Source organism: Podospora pseudopauciseta, chromosome 6, assembly GCF_035222475.1.
Source record: "Podospora pseudopauciseta strain CBS 411.78 chromosome 6, whole genome shotgun sequence".
Taxonomy (NCBI): domain Eukaryota; kingdom Fungi; phylum Ascomycota; class Sordariomycetes; order Sordariales; family Podosporaceae; genus Podospora; species Podospora pseudopauciseta.
In genome coordinates, this window is record NC_085895.1 from 3,423,038 (window position 1) to 3,441,296 (window position 18,259).

The window sequence follows — 18,259 nt, forward strand, 5'->3', positions numbered from 1 at the left end:
CTCCCGCCATCCCGTGATCATTCAACTCAGGTGCACATTGCATCTCGAGCAAGACGTTCAGTTTTCCCGAATACATGATTTTCAAATCGCATTCTTCTCTTTTGCTACATTTCCGTTCGATTTCCCCTCCAACCTGCAAGCTATGTACACGATCCAAACTATCCACCCATGAAGGCTTCTTGCTAACCGCGATAATCCCAGTTGAGTACATCCCTAACTCGTCCCAGTGCCAATGGCTCACTAAGCCTCAACTTCCTCGTTCTCCTCAAGGGGGAATCCGGGAGGGGGAGTCCATCCAGGAGGAGGAGTCCAGCCACCTGGAGGACCACCGGGACCGCCAGGACCACCGAAACCAGGGTTGGGGTTGGCAACGCCACCTTCCTCTCCAAGGTAGACAGCAGGATTAATCTTGTTGCTGACAGAGGTGTCGATACCGAACGACAGCCAAGCGAAGAGACCATCCTCGACCGAGTCGCCGAGAAGAGTGTACTCCATCACCGGGTCAACTGCGCCAGCCGAGCCCTGGGCGAGAAGGAAGTCCTGAGCATTGGTGGTCAAGGGCTGACGGTTGGTGTTGTACGGGGCCGTCTGCTCAACAGCGGTGATGAGATCCTGGTCGAAGTAAGCCTGACCAATGTGGCTAGCATAGTTGTCATGACCTAGGGTCTGGTTGGGCTGGAGGGTAGCGTTGGTGTGAACCATGATGTGGATATGGGCAGTACGTCCGGTGTAGTGGCCGGGGAAGATGGTCTGGAAACGGGCAACTCCATCCTCATCGGTGGGCTGGATGCCACGAAGCCAGGTGTTATGGATGTTGGAGGCATCAGCGGTGTCGCCGTTGCCGCCGGCGATGACACCGCCATACACACCAGTGGCGTTGCAAGCCCACGCCTCGAGGTAAACATTGGGAACAGGGTCGCATGTGTCGACGTCGATGACTTGGTAGTCGACAAGGAGCTCAACGCCTTCCTGGTCCTCAATGAGGTTTTCACGCACGTATTCGCCGGCAACATCTATTGTTGTTCATGTCAGCTGAGATGACTCTTTCATCACGGATAGTCACCATCACTCACAGTATGGGCCCTGGGTGACCTCGGGGCTCAGAATGCAGGAGTTGATGCCCGCAAAGAGGGTTGCGCTATCGGTGTTGGGGGTGTAGCCAAGGGAAGTCTTGTTGTGGCTCTTGGCCAAGACATCGCCGATATCACGCTTCTTAATGTTTCTCTTGCGACGAGCCTCTTCGACCTGAGCCTTACGTCTGGCGATGTTCTTGGCCTCGATTCCGCGGGCGCGGAGCTTCTCAGCACAGTGGCTCAGATCAGTACGCTTAGCGTTGGCGAGGAACTCCCGTCGTTCGGCAGCCTCCTGGGCGATATCGTGGCCTGGATGGGCGCTGGCTAGTCCTACCAGGACAGCAAGGCCAGTGGCGGCGGCTTTGGTGAAATGCATGGTTTAGATAGGTGAGTGGACAAACCCAAAGGAAGTTGATCTCTGAGTCTGAGATGAGCGGAACAAGAGCAAGAAGGCTTCTCTTGGCTGATATACTTATACATGTTCAACTCATATCCGTCCTCCTTGCCGTTAGCCTTCCCGCCACGCATATCGTCTATCTTGCTACATAATCTACGCGACACTTCCCTGCCCGAACTGGAAGCCAAGTCGCATGAAGTTGAAGCGAAAGGGGCATATAGCCGCTAACCGAGCAACCGACTGCAATGACGCAGCAGTTTCTGGTATGGTGAAGCCATCTTCGACCTATCAGATGCGAAGGGTAACCAAGCATTGCCGGGCCCTCAAAGGTGTATAGAGCATCCTCAATCAAAATGTCTTGGTATGTGGTGGATTCAGGGGTTCTACACAGTAAAGTGGACGCGCAATCCAGTGGAGCGACGCGGGGCATCGGCTTGCATAGAACCTCCCACATCCCGAGCTCAACTGCCATTTTTCGAACCGGGTAAAAGAACAAGCTTGGAAGATGGGAGCCAGGGTGGTGACAGTAACTGGCCGAAACGGAAGGTTGTATTCCGGCGCCGCGCGATCCCACAAGCCGGTGGTAAAGATTCTGGCAGGACGACGGCGGCTTGGATACTCCTGCCGGCTTCAGCATCTGGAGCGGCGGCCCTCTTGTCGAATTCGCGGCGAGGCCCGCTTCTGGTGACACCGGAGGTGGGGGGCCATTGAACGTGCGCAGGAATAAGCAGCATGTTATTCGTTCTTATCAGTAGGTGAGGAGCTTCTCGCTGAATTCTAGATCCCCGAAAAGCTTATTTTCTGGTAGTTGAAGATGAGATCTCACTGCCATGGAGGGCTTTTGCGGGCAAGATACACCTAGGAATGCCGCTCGACAGTGAACTGCAGGGCAACACCCCACACGGCGTTGGTGTCCTGAAGTGGAAACTGAGATATTTGTGATATCACAAGGAAATGGAAGTCGTTTTGTTTCGGCCAGTGCAAGAAACCCCCCAATCCTGATAGACCTGGGTTGGTGTTGGGGGGACCCATTTCATGTGTGTAAGTGCAAGTCGGCAAGTTCCACCACACAGAGAGCCCAGCAACTCCAAATTGTTCTCGACACAGTTGTGCAATGTTCAGACTGATCGATCAGGCTCAGTTACGCGCGGGGGACAGGCGCTTGTCGCCAATGAATTGGAAAGACGCACTCCCAGTCGAATTAGAATTAGCGCTGGCAAGTAGGCTGCCGCCATGCAAGCCACTGGCACTGCCTACCACCTGACCATTTGGGGGCTCGAACACCATGTCAAACCTCAGCTGGCGTGCTGCCTGAGTGACAGTCGCACACAAGAGCCGAAGTTTCTTTGCACATTCATCATCCCGCCGTACACTGGGCAGCACCTTTTTACGCCAAGAGGCCCTCGATCATGTCTTCAACAAGTGGTCAGAGGTTCTTGATCTGTGTCGACTATGGCACCACCTACACCGGTCAGCCTTCTTGGTCCGCACTGCGGGGCATATCCGTATGAACTTCGGAGACTGACCCCTTTTAGGAGTGGGATGGATTCTCACCCACAGGACCCGCCCTTCTCAGCTCAATGAGCTCAACATTGTGAAAAGATGGGGCGCTATTCATCGCCCGGAGACATCCCAGGTCATCGGCCCGAAAGTTCCTTCCATCATCAGTTATTCAGGAACATCCGGCCGGCGGTGGGGTTACGGGGTAATTGGAGATGCTGATTCTCACATTCTACAATGGACCAAGTTGGAGATGGAGCCACCCACTCGTCTCGAAGCACTATCCCGGCTCAAGAGAACCCTGGAGGCGACGCGTGGCCCCGTGTCACACAGACAACATGCGTCCTCGCTTGTGCAGGGGATCCCGCTCCATTTGATCAAGTCGACCGAAGACGTGGTTGCTGACTATCTGACTGAAGTTGCTCAGTGCGTTCGTCAGGATATCGAGACTGTTCAGAGAGATCGAAGGGTCATTGGCGACTTTCCCATCGAGCTCATCATTACGCATCCAGCAGTAAGAGATGCTGGCGGGCGTTTGCGTCAAATTGTGATAAGCTGACAAGACAACCAGATATGGCACCCGCGCGCAATGAACACCACTTTCAGAGCGGTGAACACTGCCTTCAAGAGAATCTTTCCTGAATTCGAGTCAAACCCGGGGAAGGTCAGACTTACCACGGAATCGGAAGCATGTGCCCAGTACATCATGAAGACATCTACAAGCGCGCATAAACGTCATCTCAGACGGGTATGAACACCCGTGTTTTCTGTTTTGCCAAAAGCCAATACTGACGCGTCATCTCACAGGGAGCATGCTTCGTGGTTGTTGATGCCGGAGGCGGGACAGTCGACCTTGTATCCTACCGGGTGGACCAAGACACGCCCTCTTTCCAAGTCAGTTTGGTGACTGAGATGTCCAGTAAGCTTTCTCTTTTGCTACAAATGTTCTGATGCTAACGATGAGACAGGCGGACGTTGCGGTGCGACACGGATAGATGACTATTTCATTAAACGCTTTCTGCCCCGCCGCCTTACCCCGGATGACTACCGCAAAGTAGTTGAAGATGCTGAGTCCAACTTTGGCAGCGGACCACATGTGCTCTTTTCAAGACGGCAGCAAGCAATGCTCGAGAGCTTCCAGTTTGCCAAACACAAGTTTGCAGGTGTTGGTACTGAGGACGAGGAGTTCCGAGTGTTACTTCCTGGCGACCTTGACATACCGGACAATCCTGAGAGAGGGATCTCGAATGGAAATCTGCAGATTTTGCCGTATGGTCTCCCAGCATCCATCATGACAAGGTCAAAATACTAATAGGAAGATAGTGAGGACATGGAGCACATGTTCCAAGAAACCGTCGACGGCACCGTGAACCTCATCAGACAGCAGATCACGCAGCTCGAAGTCAAGAACCTTCGTGTATCAGCCGTATTCCTGTCTGGGGGTCTTTCAAGAAGTGAATATCTTTTCAAAAAGGTTGAGTCGGAGATTGGGCACCAGTACCGATTACCAGTGTTCCGAGGGCAAGAGGGGTAGGTCTTGCCGGCTCCTGTGGATCTCGGTGTCTCTGGCTAACAGCACTTCAGCGACAAAAGCAGTTGGACAGACGTTGTCATCGGCGCAGCAATCCTGGGGCTCGGGATGAACTGTGAAGTCCCACCCGCGTGTGCCGAATGCCCATACCACATAGGAGTCCTTATTTCCCAACAGTTTCACGAGTACGAGAACGACGAGAAGCAGGCCTACACGGATGCCATTGGCCAAAGCATGCGCGCCAAAGACCACCTCAAGTGGATTGCTGCAAAGGGAGATATGATTACACAGCCGGATGGCATCAGCAAAAGTGTGAAGCTTGTGAGGAAGATTCTCAAGCTGAATGACCAGGTGCTGAAAGGCTCTTGCACCGTCGTCATCTCCCATGATTCCAAGCAGGGTGACAAGCTTGAGGGTAAGCAAATGCTCAGTGTTGTTCATCTCGGCACGTACTGACGCCCGTTCCTAGACATCCAAAACCTTCAGAAGGTCCAACTCAACTACGACTTGGCCACCCTTTCCACTGCCGATAAAGCCAAAATCATCCGCCGGGACACCGACGAAGACACCAAAACACAATATCGGCAAGTGGAATTGGAGTTGGTCGTTACAGTCCGCGAGGAAGTTGCGGCTTTTCAACTGTATGCTGGCCAACCGGGAAGAATCCCCATCGCTGAGGCCGCCACAGATCGTAATGGGCAGTTCATTCTGGGAAACGCTGGTAGCCAGAGAGAGCAGCACCTGCCCGTCGTACCAGATAAGGATTCAGCATCAGGAGCGGGATCGGACCCGAATCAGGAGTCGACAAGCTCCAGGCAGCCTGGGCAGGGACGTAGGCCCATCTACGACACTGCAGAGAGCAGTAGGAGCAGGAGGGTTTACGTGTGAAAGAGTTGACTCTCAGGGTACCATATACCTACATCCCTTTCACAAACCTAGACTTTGAACTCTGTCATCCCGAGTATCCCTTATGTCACATACGGCACTGGATAAACTGTTCACGAGTCCAGCCTCTTCGTCAGAAAAGGAACATCTTTCAGTTAGCTTTCTTCCCATCACCTGTTGAAAGAATTGAATTGTTACAGTCTGTTCAACTAGGCCTGCCGACGATCAATTTTTAGCAATACGCTATCACTGCCTTTCCTGAACGTTGTCCGAGGTGGAAAAAACCCTCACAAGTCTGTGTCTGGTGGGCAAAAGTTGCAAGACGTCGAGGAGCTATCATTAATATCTCTTCTGCATAAATACCCGGCTTTTCTACCTCTGTCGTTGTGGTATTTGATAATAACATTTCGAACAATTGACTCTATAAAACAAGGCAGCAACAAATTACCCCCCTTCACTATTTAAACCGCCTTACATTTCCTATCACGGTTGACTGCTTTTGCAATGCCATGTTAATACAGACTTTCCATACTGCCCCCGAGCGGCAAATGTGTCCGTTGCGGTGTAAGTCTTCAGTACATTAGCCCTCAGTGTAAACACCATCTTACTCGAGTCTAGAATGGGCTGCGAAAAGACACAAACAGAGCTGTCCAAACCCCACCGCCACCAGCAAGTCCAACCTGGTCTTCGGCTTCCTCCTACAAAGGGTACGGGACCCAACCCCCCCGTATCCCCCCTCATACAGTTACCGACTATCTACATATTCACAACCAGCACCACTAAACCCGCCCGGGGCACTCGCCCCGACTCCCAATGGATATGGTCATGAATTCAGATACGGACAGGGATTATTACATCAAGCCCCGTCTACATATTCGCAACCACCACCCCAAAACCCGCTACAGGCGCTCGCCCCAGCTCCCTATGGATAAGATCATGAAGTTAGACACGGGCAGGGATCGCCACTTCAAGCTCCGCACCCAACATCTCAATCAGTGCGCACAACGAACACGTACTGGGCCCCACCACCGGCGCAGCTCACACGACGTTTACAGGCCAAGCCGTCGCCGAGAAAGAAACAAAAAACTTTCGGGCCCCACCCTTGCATATGTAGGCAAGAGGAGTACACGCACACATGCCTGCTTGTTGCCGTCCCATTCCCAAAAGGTTGTACGGGCGCAGAAAGATCCGACTGGGCTTGTCATCGCTGCCATGAAACTGTATGTCTCGCTGATTTAGTTGTCAGAAATAATAAGCTAATTGCTTGTGATGTACTATAGGAATACGTAAGGAAAAGAAACACGGCTAAGTATAATGGAGTAAAAGATGCGAACCGACGGAAAAAGCGAGAAGAAGCGGGTTTGGTGTGTATTTGTCTGAAGGGCGAGAACAAGAACTATTGTTCTGCCGAAAGGTGTGAAGTGAAGACGAACCGTCCGGGGTCGTCCTGTAGCGCGTGCACAGCAGCCAATGTTGGGGGCGTGGTTAAGTATCACCCTTTACACCCCTTGCTCTACAAAAGGTATATGGATATGTACACCTACCTGACTCCTGTCATATGATTGTGCCGTGAAACGAGCTCAAGGAGGCTGAATACGAGGCTCCAACTCCCGAAGAGAAGAGACAGTTGGATGAAGCTAGGGATATGCAGAAAAGGAGGGACATGGAGGGAGCCCAAGCCAAAAAAAAAAGAAGGGAAGGCAAAAAACCGAGAAGAGTTCAATTGAGTATGCGAGAGGCTGAAGGCAGGAAAAGAAAAGGGCGAATTGGAAATGCCGTGAACTACTGAGCTCGACACAGCGGCAACCTGAAATACTTAAGTAAATTCCCTCGGGAGATACACACGACAGATTAGCCGATATAAGAGCGATGGGCCGGAATTGCAGTAACGGGGAAGCTGAGAGGCAAAGGGTGGGGTTGCAGACATGGAGTGTAAAAACAACAGCTGGACTGACCAGAAACGGGAGTGTTTAAACTAGTCATTTTTCATTTCTTAAGGAATGGATTCGTAGTTATTACGCAAGATAATACTATCTAAAAGATTATGGGAAATTGGTGGTTTCTAAAATTATTTGAATTAGCTTCTGGCTTTTCGTTTTATCTTGCAGCCGCGTATTCCGCATTGCCGGTAATGTGTGGCTTGTACGGGTGCTGGCCCATTGTGAAGCGTGGATCAGTCTCAATCTGCGTTATGGGTTTTGGAAAGACTAAATCGAATCAAGAAAGCTTAGCATAGGTACGGTGCGTGTGTGACGAAAGTGTCAAGGTGGGCGGCACTTACTTGGAATGACAAGCTGGGGGAGTCCCAGAACCGTGCAGCAGACAACTGGGTCATAGGCAGACTCGGAACATTTACCTCTTCTGCTTGTCAAGGTAATGATGAAGTGGCCTTTTTCAGTTTACTTTAGAAACTTAGGTATGTATCGACATCTTCGTTTACACCACACTGTATGCCTGACCCCAGAAAAAAGAGGTGGACGTCTTCATTGCCTCAAGTGGCTCCTATATCATATGGAGGGCCGTATTGACCGTGCTTAGGCACTACTCCGCCGTTCTATTCAACAATGACCATCAATTGACTTTCCTCGGATTATTTCGGAAACTACGGATATGTCACTGGGCGACAAACAAGGCCTGCTGATGATATACATGGCAACCGCATCTTTGATTGAATTTTTCTACGACATCGTCCTAAGGAATTGCCTCACAAGGTTACGTGGTGGGGGAGGTATTACTCCCGGTTGGTCAAGCAGGCTGCTCCAGGGCTTCGGCCCTTAGGTCCACTTATTGGTGTAGGATAAGGAAAGGTTTTTGCTCTCCAGAGCTGCTTGTAAAAGTATCTAAGAATATCATCAACTATTACACATCTTTGCGGACTCAAAGACCACCAGGTGTCGAGTAGTTACCGTCGAGACTGTTTCTGTATAAATATACGAATTCCAGCTTGCTTTAACTGCTGGGGTAGTCGATGTCGATGTGAGCAACCGTCGATGTTTCACAACCAGACAACAAGCGCATTCCTTACCTTACACCATCTACTTACACTGCATGACTCTTTATACCTCGGCTATATAAGATAACATCTACCTACCCGGCGTTTCCTTAAAATGGAGTCTCAGCAGTGCCAGTGCAAAGCTCCCGTACCAGATGTGTATTACATATGCGTGACTTGTAGAGTAAGTCCCTGGCCCCAATACACTAGCACTGAACGCAAAAACATATCTACCTTATCCAACACAGCCCCTCATATTCGGAAACAACCCCAGTTCAGCATCCATCTCAACAGGCGCCGTATTCATATTTGGTAACAAATTCAAGCTCGGAATCCCTCTCAACAGGCCACATATTCAACGGAGCCCTCGCATTCGACAATAACCCCAGCTCAGCCAGACCAGAGGGACTGAAGCGAAAGAGAAAACTCGAATATAAAGAAGCAGCGAGGAAGGCAAAGCAAAAAAATGCAAATGCTCAGGGGCGCAGGTAGGCTCAGCAAGACGGCAACCTGAAGTACTTTAACGGAAGTGATCAGCAAGGTAGGCATACATCGTTCGCCAGGCTAAAACCAAGGGAAATAGGGTGGAGGTAGAGAAATGGGGAAGGCGAAACAGCAAAGGTTTGGTTGAGATGAAGTTTGATCGCAAATACAGGGCCGCTGATGACACGGGGAAGATAGCATGGAAACCACCCAGCTGGTTTTGGGACTGGAGGGGGCACGTTGTCGGTGTTGCGGGATATTAGTGGATTTGTGATGGATCTTGGTGGTTTATGGTGTTGTGGAATTGCGGTTTTGAGTTTTTGGTTTCATTTTTAGTGGCTTTTTATTTATTTATTTGCAGCTCAAGGTTATTGGAGGATCAGCTGGTCTGGGGTTCTAGAGCACAGGTATATCTAGTGATCAATATCAAGATTGAACATGTTAATGATCTCAATGGTTATGTCCCATTCTGTCAAGCATCACCGTAAGTACCTACCTAACGCCCTTACAATGGCGAGCTCATGAAGGTAGCAACAGGTAGTATCTCCTGCTATATCAAAAATCCCGTATATCAGCGGCTATCAACTATCCTGTGAGACCCAGCCTCATTCAAGACCCCTATTGCAGACAAGGAAGTCAGAACAACAATTAACCCCTGTCCGGGACACTGGCAAGGCTCTGACCTGCGCCGCAAAGGGGGCTTGATGAGCTGAACCACCATTGGACACCAAATCAAACGGTATTGGCCAAGATTTGCCTGGACCACCTGCACTCTGCACTGTCACCACCTATCACACCCCACGATGGCTTAGTTTGGCGCCCAAAAGTCTGCAGCGTAACCGCCACCATTCATTCCAAGGCAGACGATCAATTCTGGGCAACATAGCACAAGTACCGGTACCTTCCTGGGGCTGAACCCCTAAACGCGAGATACCCCAAGATTGCACGACAAAGACTGTTACCTGACTTCCCACCTCCATCATTTCCAACCTCAAATCATCATCGCGTCATGACACCAACTAAGAACCATGCGCCGCGACAATGTTAACCGGCATGGAATTTTGGAAAGACTTCCCCATCACCAACAACAACGACAGCAACACCTTGCCATTATTACCCATCACCAGCCCAGAAACATGGCTCCGTTTAATGAACCACTCCACCGCCAAGCTCGGCCTCTCCTACTTCCCACCAAACCTCATCGCCGTCCCTCACAACTTCTCCTCATTTGACACCATCCCAACCAACAGCCTGGTCATCACCCTCCCCGACCCAGACTCCTCCCGCTTAGAAAACAACCCTCAGCAATTAGACCAACTAATCTACGGTCTCATCTGCACGTTAGCCGGCATCTGGGTGGCAGCCTGGGCAGCATGGACGTGGTACCACAACGGCACTCTTCTCATCCCACGAGTATCACCACCAGGCTCAAAAGACGTAAACAATGACGTCGAACTCGGCGCCCACACCGCAGCAGTGGATTTCGTCTCCCCTGAAACATTCCACGCTGGGTTTCTAAAGTATTATTATGATGTCGGCGGGGATGAGCACCAATTGGCGGACAATATCTTCAACCACTCCGCTGACTCTCACAATAAGCGGGAGAAGCCAGTCACGGGGGAGGATGTGGAGGAGTTGACAAAGTTGGTGCAAAAGATGTACGAGATTGATGTTGAACTGTTTGGGTTGCAAGATGCGAGGTATATCACCGAGGATAAAAAGGATAAACTGAGGAGGAAGAGGGAGGCGATGCTAGTGGAGGCGGCGAGGGTGGTGGAATCTTGGGCGGATAGGCGGTGGTTGCACATCAACAAATGGGAGGAGGGGGAGTATGACACTGTCTTGGAGATTCTGGACGTGCTGAGGGAGTATGTCGAGGCGGAGAGGCAGAAGAGGGTGTATGTCTATTAATAATGGAACATTTATGCAAAGGCAAGATGTATTTGTTGCTAAAGTAATAACAGAAGAAATCAAAAATGTGCACAGAAATCACCTGACCTGGCCGTGAACAAAACCAACAGCGATATATCCCAAGCGCAACCCCCCAACAAGACATCACGTCGTCATTTCTACAATCCGAGCCATGTTGATTCTCAACCGTCCCCTTCATCTTCTTCCTGCATCCACCTCCACCAAGAATTCACCTCCTAAACTGCGCACTCCCATCCTCCCCAACCCCCATCCTAGCCTCCATCTCCGCAGGCAATCTATCCTCCTCCTGGGTCTCCTTCCAGTTATTCCCCCCCTTGATCTCCACCGTCGGCTTCCCAAACCCAAAATCAAAAGCAACATCATGCTCACTCTCCCAATCCAGCTTCTGCCTCTCCTGCACCGGCAACCCCGCCGCGCTCTCCAAATCCCGCTTGCTACTACCACCACTGGCAGCACTGCCAGACCGTGTATGTCTCCTGAACGGGTTGTTCTCCATCCGCTTGTGCCACATGATGTAGAGGATGACGATGAGCAGGACCAACGAGCCGCCTCCCAGACCGGCTGCAACGCCGATTTTGGTGGAGAGGGGGATCCCGCTGCTTTCAGATGGGGTGGGGCTGGTGGAGGGGAGGGGGGTGTTATCGAGGGGAAGGTCGGGGGAAACGTTGGTGTTGGTTAGGGGGTTTGTGGTGTCGGAGGTTGTTGGGGGAGAGGAGCTGTCGGTAGCCTCGTCGTCGACTACGGCGTTTACTTGGGTCGGTTGGGGTGGGGTGAAGACCGACATGAAGGGGGAGCCGTTGGCAGGTGTGACGAGGCTGAGGAAGGGGGAAGTGTTGGCGGGTTGGTCGGCGGTTGTTGTTGGGGCGGGGGTTGAAGCAGGAGCAGCGGTGGTATCGGCTGGCAGTGAGGGGAGCGGGAGGAGTACTGCACCGCCGGCGCCAGAGTCTGCACCTGGGGAGGGAGCTGGAGGGACATCGGGCGCTGGGGCTGGCGAGGGCACAGGTTCGGGGTCTTCTTGCTCGGCGGGAGGGTCGGCAATGACAATCGGCGCTGGTACGGGTGCCGGTCCTGGGCTTGGCTCTGGTGATGGAGCGGGAGCTGGTGCAGGCGTTGGTTCTTCGACTGCTGGAATCTCCGCGACGGGCACAGGCACCTGTACAACTGGAGCAGTCGATTCTTCAGGCGTCGGTTCGGGAGTCGGAGCCTCAACGACGGGTGTCTCCTCCACAGCGGGCGATTCTTCCTCCGCAGGCGTTGGGGAAGGAGTTGGTTCTGGAGTCGCAACTGCCTCCTCATCCGGCGTTATCGTCTCTGGTGGCCCGATAACCCCGTCCAAAATCTCTGTCGGATCCGGAAGGGCGCCCACGATATCATCCGCCACCGTCGGCACCGGGACCGCATCGATCAAATCCTGAAGTCCAGGCACAAGCCCTCCCCCATCTGACCCTGCCGGTTCCTCAACACCATTACTGTCCCCTCCCAACAAATCATCCAATGTCGGCAACTGGGCCATCGCCAGCGCGGCCTGAAGCCAAAAAAAGCGGATGACCAGCATCGTTCGATATTTTCCAAACAACAAAAATTACAAGAATAGAAGATGAAGAAAAATAGGCCAACGCCAGGGCTCAGTACAACAAAAACATCTTGGGCTGGTGCCAAAAGTGAAAGCCAAACGACAACCAGTTGTCGAGAAGAAAACCAGAAAGGTTCAACGATTCAACCCGTTTGATCATCCCATGCACGGACGGGCAGCTGGATAAAAAGAGCGAACATTATCGTCAAACTTGGCATTCTGCCCGTGTCCACGATTCCGGGACTATCTTCGTTTCAGATGTTGGAGCTTTTGGTGGTGAACGCGGGGATGCAGGGGTTAATCGTAGCCGAAACGGGAAGCTCGCGTATCATGATGCCACTGATGCTACGAAAGCACCCCTGAGACCCGCGGAAAAAAAGCCACAACCTCGGTGTCCAAGCGCTGCCCTATGACGCGGCGTATCAAGATGTTCTCGGCTGGGAGAGCCTGCATTCACCACGAGTAAGTGTTCTAACCTGAACCTGACTCGAATTGTGAGATCAGCTGAACATGCTGGCAACAATACACCAGCTTGTGGCGCCCATGAAGGTCTCGCACGAACATCATACGTTATAACAAACGGCTGTTATCATAAACGTAGCTCTTCTGATACAAGCTTGTATGCACTGAACCCAACTGGTGAAGAACAAAAAGGGGCAAAAAGGGGGGTAATTGCCAAGCAACATGTCTGCCCATGCTTGGCATATCCAACGAGACTTCAACAAGTTCAGATCACAACTGATCACTGATCCAAGAATAGAGCCAGTAGCTTACACCGGCAAACCCGGCAGTCGCCAGTCCTCCGAGGAGCAGCAGATCCAGGTTCTTGGCTTTCCATATCGGCATTCTAACGTCTGCCGTCTGAAGATGCATCGGTCTCATCTTCCCACTGTTGGGATCCAGTCCGAACTTTGCATCGTACATCATCTCCTCGATCAGGTCGGCGGCATAATGTTTCTTCCGGGCTGATATTCGGGCAATGTGCCTCATCCGCTCAACATTTCTCGCAAAGCTGCCGTCCTCATCAAGCAGTACCTGCCGGCCCTTGTCGTAAATCTCGTCTCTTGTGAATGTGGCCTTATCGAGACCCAACCCGACACCTGCTTCGACAATCCGTAGACTGTTCAAAAGCTGGTCGAAAAAGAATCCCAGAGACAACATACGCACTCCATGGTACATCGCCTCATTGATACTGCTCCCGCCACCATGGGTGACAAAGAGTATCGTGTCCGGATGATCCAATATTGCTCTCTGAGGCGCAAAAGGCGTGAAATACCACCTCTCGCTCTGATTTTCCAGCAGCATCCCCACTGGCTCCCTGACTCCCCCAGTCCACTGATTCAGCAACGGCTGAAACTGCTGCCTCTGTTTCTTTCCGACCGTCCAAATCACCCCATCTACCAATCCATCCGCCAATAAATCCCCCAATGCCCCCAAAAACATCACAACCTGCTCCGTCGGCAGCGTTATATGCGTCCCAAAACAAACATACACCACCCTCCTCTTCTTCCCCCGCTCATAGAACCCCCTCAACTCCCCATCCAATCCAGGGTACTCCTCCGACAAAATCGGCCCAACAGCCTGTAAAAGCGGCGGGCAATCTTTTGGCGTCTCCAACCCCCAAAAGCTATTCACCAAACCCAGATAATCCGGCTTTCCCGCTGTCACCCCGGCCAGGGGGTAATTCACTCCGGCCTCTCTCCTCATCCTCTTGACCCACCTCAAATACGGCACCACCGTCGTGATTGCCCTCAACGGCCTCAGGGCCGCGCGTATCCTCTGCCAAAAGCTTGCCTTTTCCGAAGTCAGGGCATCGACTTGAAACCCAGGAATCCCGGGGATATGCCCCGCTGATACCATCCCGTACGGCATCTGCGGCCAGACCATCGCCACTGGAACGCCAAACTGTTTTTGCATATCCCTTGTTGCCTCGACAAAGAAATCAGTCACGATCGCGTCGGGGGAGATGGCTTTGGTGATGCGGAGGAGGTGGGTGTAATCTGACGTCCAGAAGGCGTCGACTGTATATTTGGGCGCGAAGTAAGACTTGTAATCAACGCGGATGTCGGTGTTTTGGAGGGCGAGGTAGTGGGCTTCTTCTTGTTCGGGAGTTAGAGGGTCGCCCATGGGGTAGATGTGGGCAGGGGAGATGAAGGCGTAGGAGGGGTTGGTGAGGATCCATTTCTCTTGGGTTTTGTGGGTTGCGAAGTGGATTGTGTGCCCGCGGGAGGCGAGCAGGCGGCCGAGTTCGAGGACTGGGGCTGAAGTATGGGGAGGAGGGGGTTAGAGATTGATGGAAAAAGAGAGTGGGCGATAAAGAAAGGGGTATTACCGGCGTGAGTGAAGCCGCCTGTCCCGGTGACGAGGAGAATGGTGCATTTGGAGAGGGTTTCGTCTGAACTTTGATCGGCGGGCATGGCTTCGGGTTAGAGACGAGGTTGAGTTTGGGGGGTTGTTTGCATGTCGATTAATGAAGCGTGAAAGCAAGCACACGTCGTCAAAAACGGTGACACGGACACGGAGAACAAGAAGCTGTCTGACATCCGGGCCGTTTCATTCGCCGCTTTGGGACTCCCCGCGAACCTCACCACGCCGCGAATGGTGAGAGTCAATGCAACGTTTGTGCAGCCAACAGTTTACAGCGGGATGAAAGCTGACAGCAGACTTGCCATTAGAAGTATCTGGAATCTGCTCATCATCATACCATTTGTTGGTCCTCGCCGCTATTGGTGGCTGTGCTGTCAGCGACATCACCGGATGCCTTGATATGGCCCGTGCACCGATCAACACATCATTTCTTTTCACCTCAAATCGTGATTGCTTACGACTATGTAGGTGTGTATGCCTTGCTTCGTTCACTGCCTTGGAACCTAACCCTAGTTGAGATCACGTTAAGACTAGGGTAATTGCACTATCATGCTGAATCGAGAGTAGGCGCGTACGCGATTTGTCTAGGTAGGTAGGCTCAGTCAGTACCTGGACGGCAACACTTAACAAGCGATAGCTGCCCACCTGATCAAAAATTCCGCTATGGCCTCTCTCAACCTATCAAACTCCATCTGAAGCTTTGACACCTGAGTATCCATCCTCACTTCATCAAACCTCTTCACCAGGCGCAAATCGTCAAAGTGTTTCAGTCCGCGTTCAGTGATTCGTCCAATCTCTGCTGGATTTCGGGGACAAATGCAAAGTCAGTATATGTATCACCGGACGGTAGATGAGAGACTCGGAAGGGTCTCTCATCTTTCGCATGCCAATTAGTAAAGTCATCATCATCATCATCATCCACGTAATCTAGAGATGCAAGCGGAGCATGATTAATATCTCTCGGGGGGTACAACCGCATTGCATCCTTGATACTTCGGTTGCGGAGAGCGGCCGCCACCCATGACCGATGGCTTCTCGTAGAGTGGTGTGCTCTTCGCTGTCCCACCAAACCGCCCCCATCGATCCATCCATGGTCCTCATGTCCTCCCAGTCATCGATTGTGTCGAGTGCCTGTACGCGTAGTACGTGCCGGATGAAGACGGCTGTGATTTCCGCGATCCGGCATACATCAAAGTGTGACCGCGTCTTCGTAATTGTCGACAAATCTGTCGTGTGGAGACCATGAAGAATGTTGGTGACTTGGTCATCAGTAGCGCGGCCATTCGTGATAGACTTCATCTCGAGCAGCTCAAACAGCTTGATCAGAGCGATGGCGCTACTCAGAGCCTCCGGGGGGAGATCCCGTCGGACTCTGCGGGGGAGGTAATCTGTGATATAATGGCGGAAGGCCCTATTGGTTCGATTCACGGATTCAATGTCTTTCACACAACAATGGTCGAGGATATTGTCCAGAGCAAGTGTGATTCGGGTGACCGACAGCAGGGGAGAAAAGGCGGTCATGATGCTGGCACATCAACCCTTGTGTTTGACGGCGTAATGTGGTGGGAATAGAGCAGTGGAGGTTGAAAATTGAACTCAAACACCCAACCCCTGCCAACGTGAAGTGCCGAGTTGGGTCGCGCCAAGAGTGGAGCGAGCTGTCAAAGGGTGGGGGTAAAGTCGACAGCAACAGACCCGAGTTGAGGAGCGTCAAATGATTCTCTGTCAAACCAAACCCAACCAAGCGCCCAATAACTAACTATATACCAATTATACGGATGGTGAAGGTCAGGAACGTCAAACGGCGACGCTCTCCGTTGTTTACCGAACTGACTCACGAGTGTCGACCACGTATGGTAGGGCCCCAGGCTGTCGACTTTCCCATGTAACTTCCGACCTACCTCTTTCAGTCGGCAGGAAAAGCGCACTCGAATAATCGCAGATCCTCTCACGCCCTGGTCTCTGTGGTCAATGCCCACCCCCGACATGAGCATCAGATCCTCCTGTGCATGCTCCATGAACCACAAAGTTCCCATTCAGGTCATGAACCACGCGATCTTGGCGCACACAGTAAACTGCCTTACGTTCGTAGACCCGGTCAAGTTGATGCCCGATGAGCCCACTGAGGCATTCGAGCGATGGGTCAATCTGGGATAGACTGTGACAGTACAAGAAGTCCAGTGCCGTCATCGCTTCAAGTTCCCAGTTGTGAAGGTTCCGGAAGAATCGTACAGTCAGGCAGGGTGAGGCCATAGTGAAGAGGACGTTACTGCCAAGAGCAGGAAAGAAGGCTCGTATCAATAGGATGGTCTCAGCACGAATAAATCCTCGCTCAATCATCGCTCGCTTTGTCGTCGACATTGGTCTGCGCCTTCTGCCTATGGTGGCCAGTAAAGCCTCGTGGCATTCGGTGCTGGGATTTGGGGGCAATATTGAATGTGGGCTTCTTCCGGTCAGCCATTGCGGTTCCCGCAGCCCCATCCACTCGACAGAGTGGTCTGCCAGCAGACTTTGGGCACGGAGAACATGTTGAACGAAGTGGCCTATGGCTACTTCCACACGGCCGACAACGTACATCATCCGGGGGGTTGTGATGGACTATAAATCTGGGCATTCATTGATGATTGGTGTTGCTTCTTTCACTGGGGTGGCGAATGTCCCTTAGTTCGCGGGCCGTGCTGACACTATAGAGGCGAGCGAAGGTAATTGCTGCTTTCCAACCTTCGACTGTGAGTCTCCGTGTTACGCGACGGGTTACGTACTGATCACAGATATACTGGTGGAGGCCGGAACTGGTTCGGAAAAGAGCACCAATATCGTCCATCGAGCAGTAATCCAGGATCTAGTCTATAGCCAGTGTGACCCGGGTGAGCGATAGGAGATCGAGATTAGTACCCATCGTGGTTGATCTTGGTAGAGGTGCAATTAGGTGGTCGGAAAAGTAATGAAGACGGCAGTAGATGATGTCGAAAGAGGTGGCAGTGTGGAAAACAAATGTGAGGCACGTGAACCAAAAGATTTCGAATAAATATCTATACTGCGCGATAAGATTTTGTTTTGTTTGTTTGTGTGGCTCCAGTCTGTGGAGGGCTTCCAAAACACCACCCGTTCGAGGTATTCAAGCCTTCGCGTCACTAAGCTTTTTTTCCCTATCACAGTGCGCCAGACTACTGTTACTCTTGTCCTGCGTCGGGGTCCGGCCTTCTTCTATCTTTTTTTTGCACTTTGCACTCATTGACCTGGCGCAGTGAACTTGAAGTTCCTCAATTCACCTGGCATCTTTTCTTCTAATCCTGCTCCGATACTATCCTGCCCTTGATCTGCTCCAGACCCACCTTGGAAGGACACGCGGTCTTGAAAACCTAGTTCTGTATCGCGAGTGAATTGGCTGCTGGGAGCCAAAAGTGAACCGTAGAGCAAGACTATCCTGCCCTGCCAGTAGCCTGATCCACCTCGAGACGGTCATTTCCCTCCTGTTCTCCCTGCTCTCTCCTTCCTCCTCTTCCTCTTCTTTCCCCCCATTTTT

The 18,259-nt window shown here is 51.9% G+C and overlaps 5 protein-coding genes across 5 annotated transcripts; 2 read left to right on the forward strand and 3 right to left on the reverse strand.

Annotated features, from left to right (window-relative positions):
- Positions 1-35: 35 nt before the first annotated feature.
- On the forward strand, positions 36-5,622 carry QC763_608200 (uncharacterized protein). Its single transcript, XM_062914650.1, has 10 exons — positions 36-144; positions 202-2,511; positions 2,612-2,940; positions 3,006-3,484; positions 3,542-3,718; positions 3,778-3,889; positions 3,939-4,239; positions 4,294-4,500; positions 4,555-4,916; positions 4,971-5,622. Exons 3-10 carry the CDS (start codon positions 2,880-2,882, stop codon positions 5,387-5,389), a joined length of 2,118 nt encoding a protein of 705 aa, XP_062763386.1. The 5' UTR covers positions 36-144; positions 202-2,511; positions 2,612-2,879; the 3' UTR covers positions 5,390-5,622.
- QC763_608190 (uncharacterized protein) lies at positions 62-2,369 on the reverse strand. The gene is made up of 2 exons (XM_062914649.1): positions 1,074-2,369; positions 62-1,013 (listed from the first exon to the last, which is right to left on the reverse strand). Exons 1-2 carry the CDS (start codon positions 1,447-1,449, stop codon positions 241-243), a joined length of 1,149 nt encoding a protein of 382 aa, XP_062763387.1. The 5' UTR covers positions 1,450-2,369; the 3' UTR covers positions 62-240.
- Positions 5,623-9,902: 4,280 nt separating the features above from the next.
- QC763_608210 (uncharacterized protein) lies at positions 9,903-10,772 on the forward strand (the record flags this gene model as incomplete). The annotated part of the gene is made up of 1 exon (XM_062914651.1): positions 9,903-10,772. One exon carries the CDS (start codon positions 9,903-9,905, stop codon positions 10,770-10,772), a length of 870 nt encoding a protein of 289 aa, XP_062763388.1.
- A 229-nt stretch (positions 10,773-11,001) lies between these two features.
- QC763_608220 (uncharacterized protein) lies at positions 11,002-12,348 on the reverse strand (the record flags this gene model as incomplete). The annotated part of the gene is made up of 1 exon (XM_062914652.1): positions 11,002-12,348. The coding sequence occupies one exon, from the start codon at positions 12,346-12,348 to the stop codon at positions 11,002-11,004; it is 1,347 nt and encodes a 448-aa protein (XP_062763389.1).
- Positions 12,349-13,098: 750 nt separating this feature from the next.
- QC763_608230 (uncharacterized protein) lies at positions 13,099-15,068 on the reverse strand (the record flags this gene model as incomplete). Its single annotated transcript, XM_062914653.1, has 2 exons — positions 14,699-15,068; positions 13,099-14,627 (listed from the first exon to the last, which is right to left on the reverse strand). The coding sequence occupies exons 1-2, from the start codon at positions 14,781-14,783 to the stop codon at positions 13,099-13,101; spliced, it is 1,614 nt and encodes a 537-aa protein (XP_062763390.1). The 5' UTR covers positions 14,784-15,068.
- Positions 15,069-18,259: the final 3,191 nt, after the last annotated feature.

Excerpts from the sequence above, each read along its gene's own strand:
- QC763_608200 (XM_062914650.1), top strand. The coding sequence starts at position 2,880 with ATGTCTTCAACAAGTGGTCAGAGGTTCTTGATCTGTGTCGACTATGGC. Across the intron at positions 3,719-3,777 it reads ATAAACGTCATCTCAGACGG|GGAGCATGCTTCGTGGTTGT; the intron begins GTATGAACACCC and ends GTCATCTCACAG. Across the intron at positions 4,917-4,970 it reads GCAGGGTGACAAGCTTGAGG|ACATCCAAAACCTTCAGAAG; the intron begins GTAAGCAAATGC and ends GCCCGTTCCTAG.
- QC763_608190 (XM_062914649.1), bottom strand. The coding sequence starts at position 1,449 with ATGCATTTCACCAAAGCCGCCGCCACTGGCCTTGCTGTCCTGGTAGGA. Across the intron at positions 1,014-1,073 it reads GGTCACCCAGGGCCCATACT|ATGTTGCCGGCGAATACGTG; the intron begins GTGAGTGATGGT and ends GAACAACAATAG.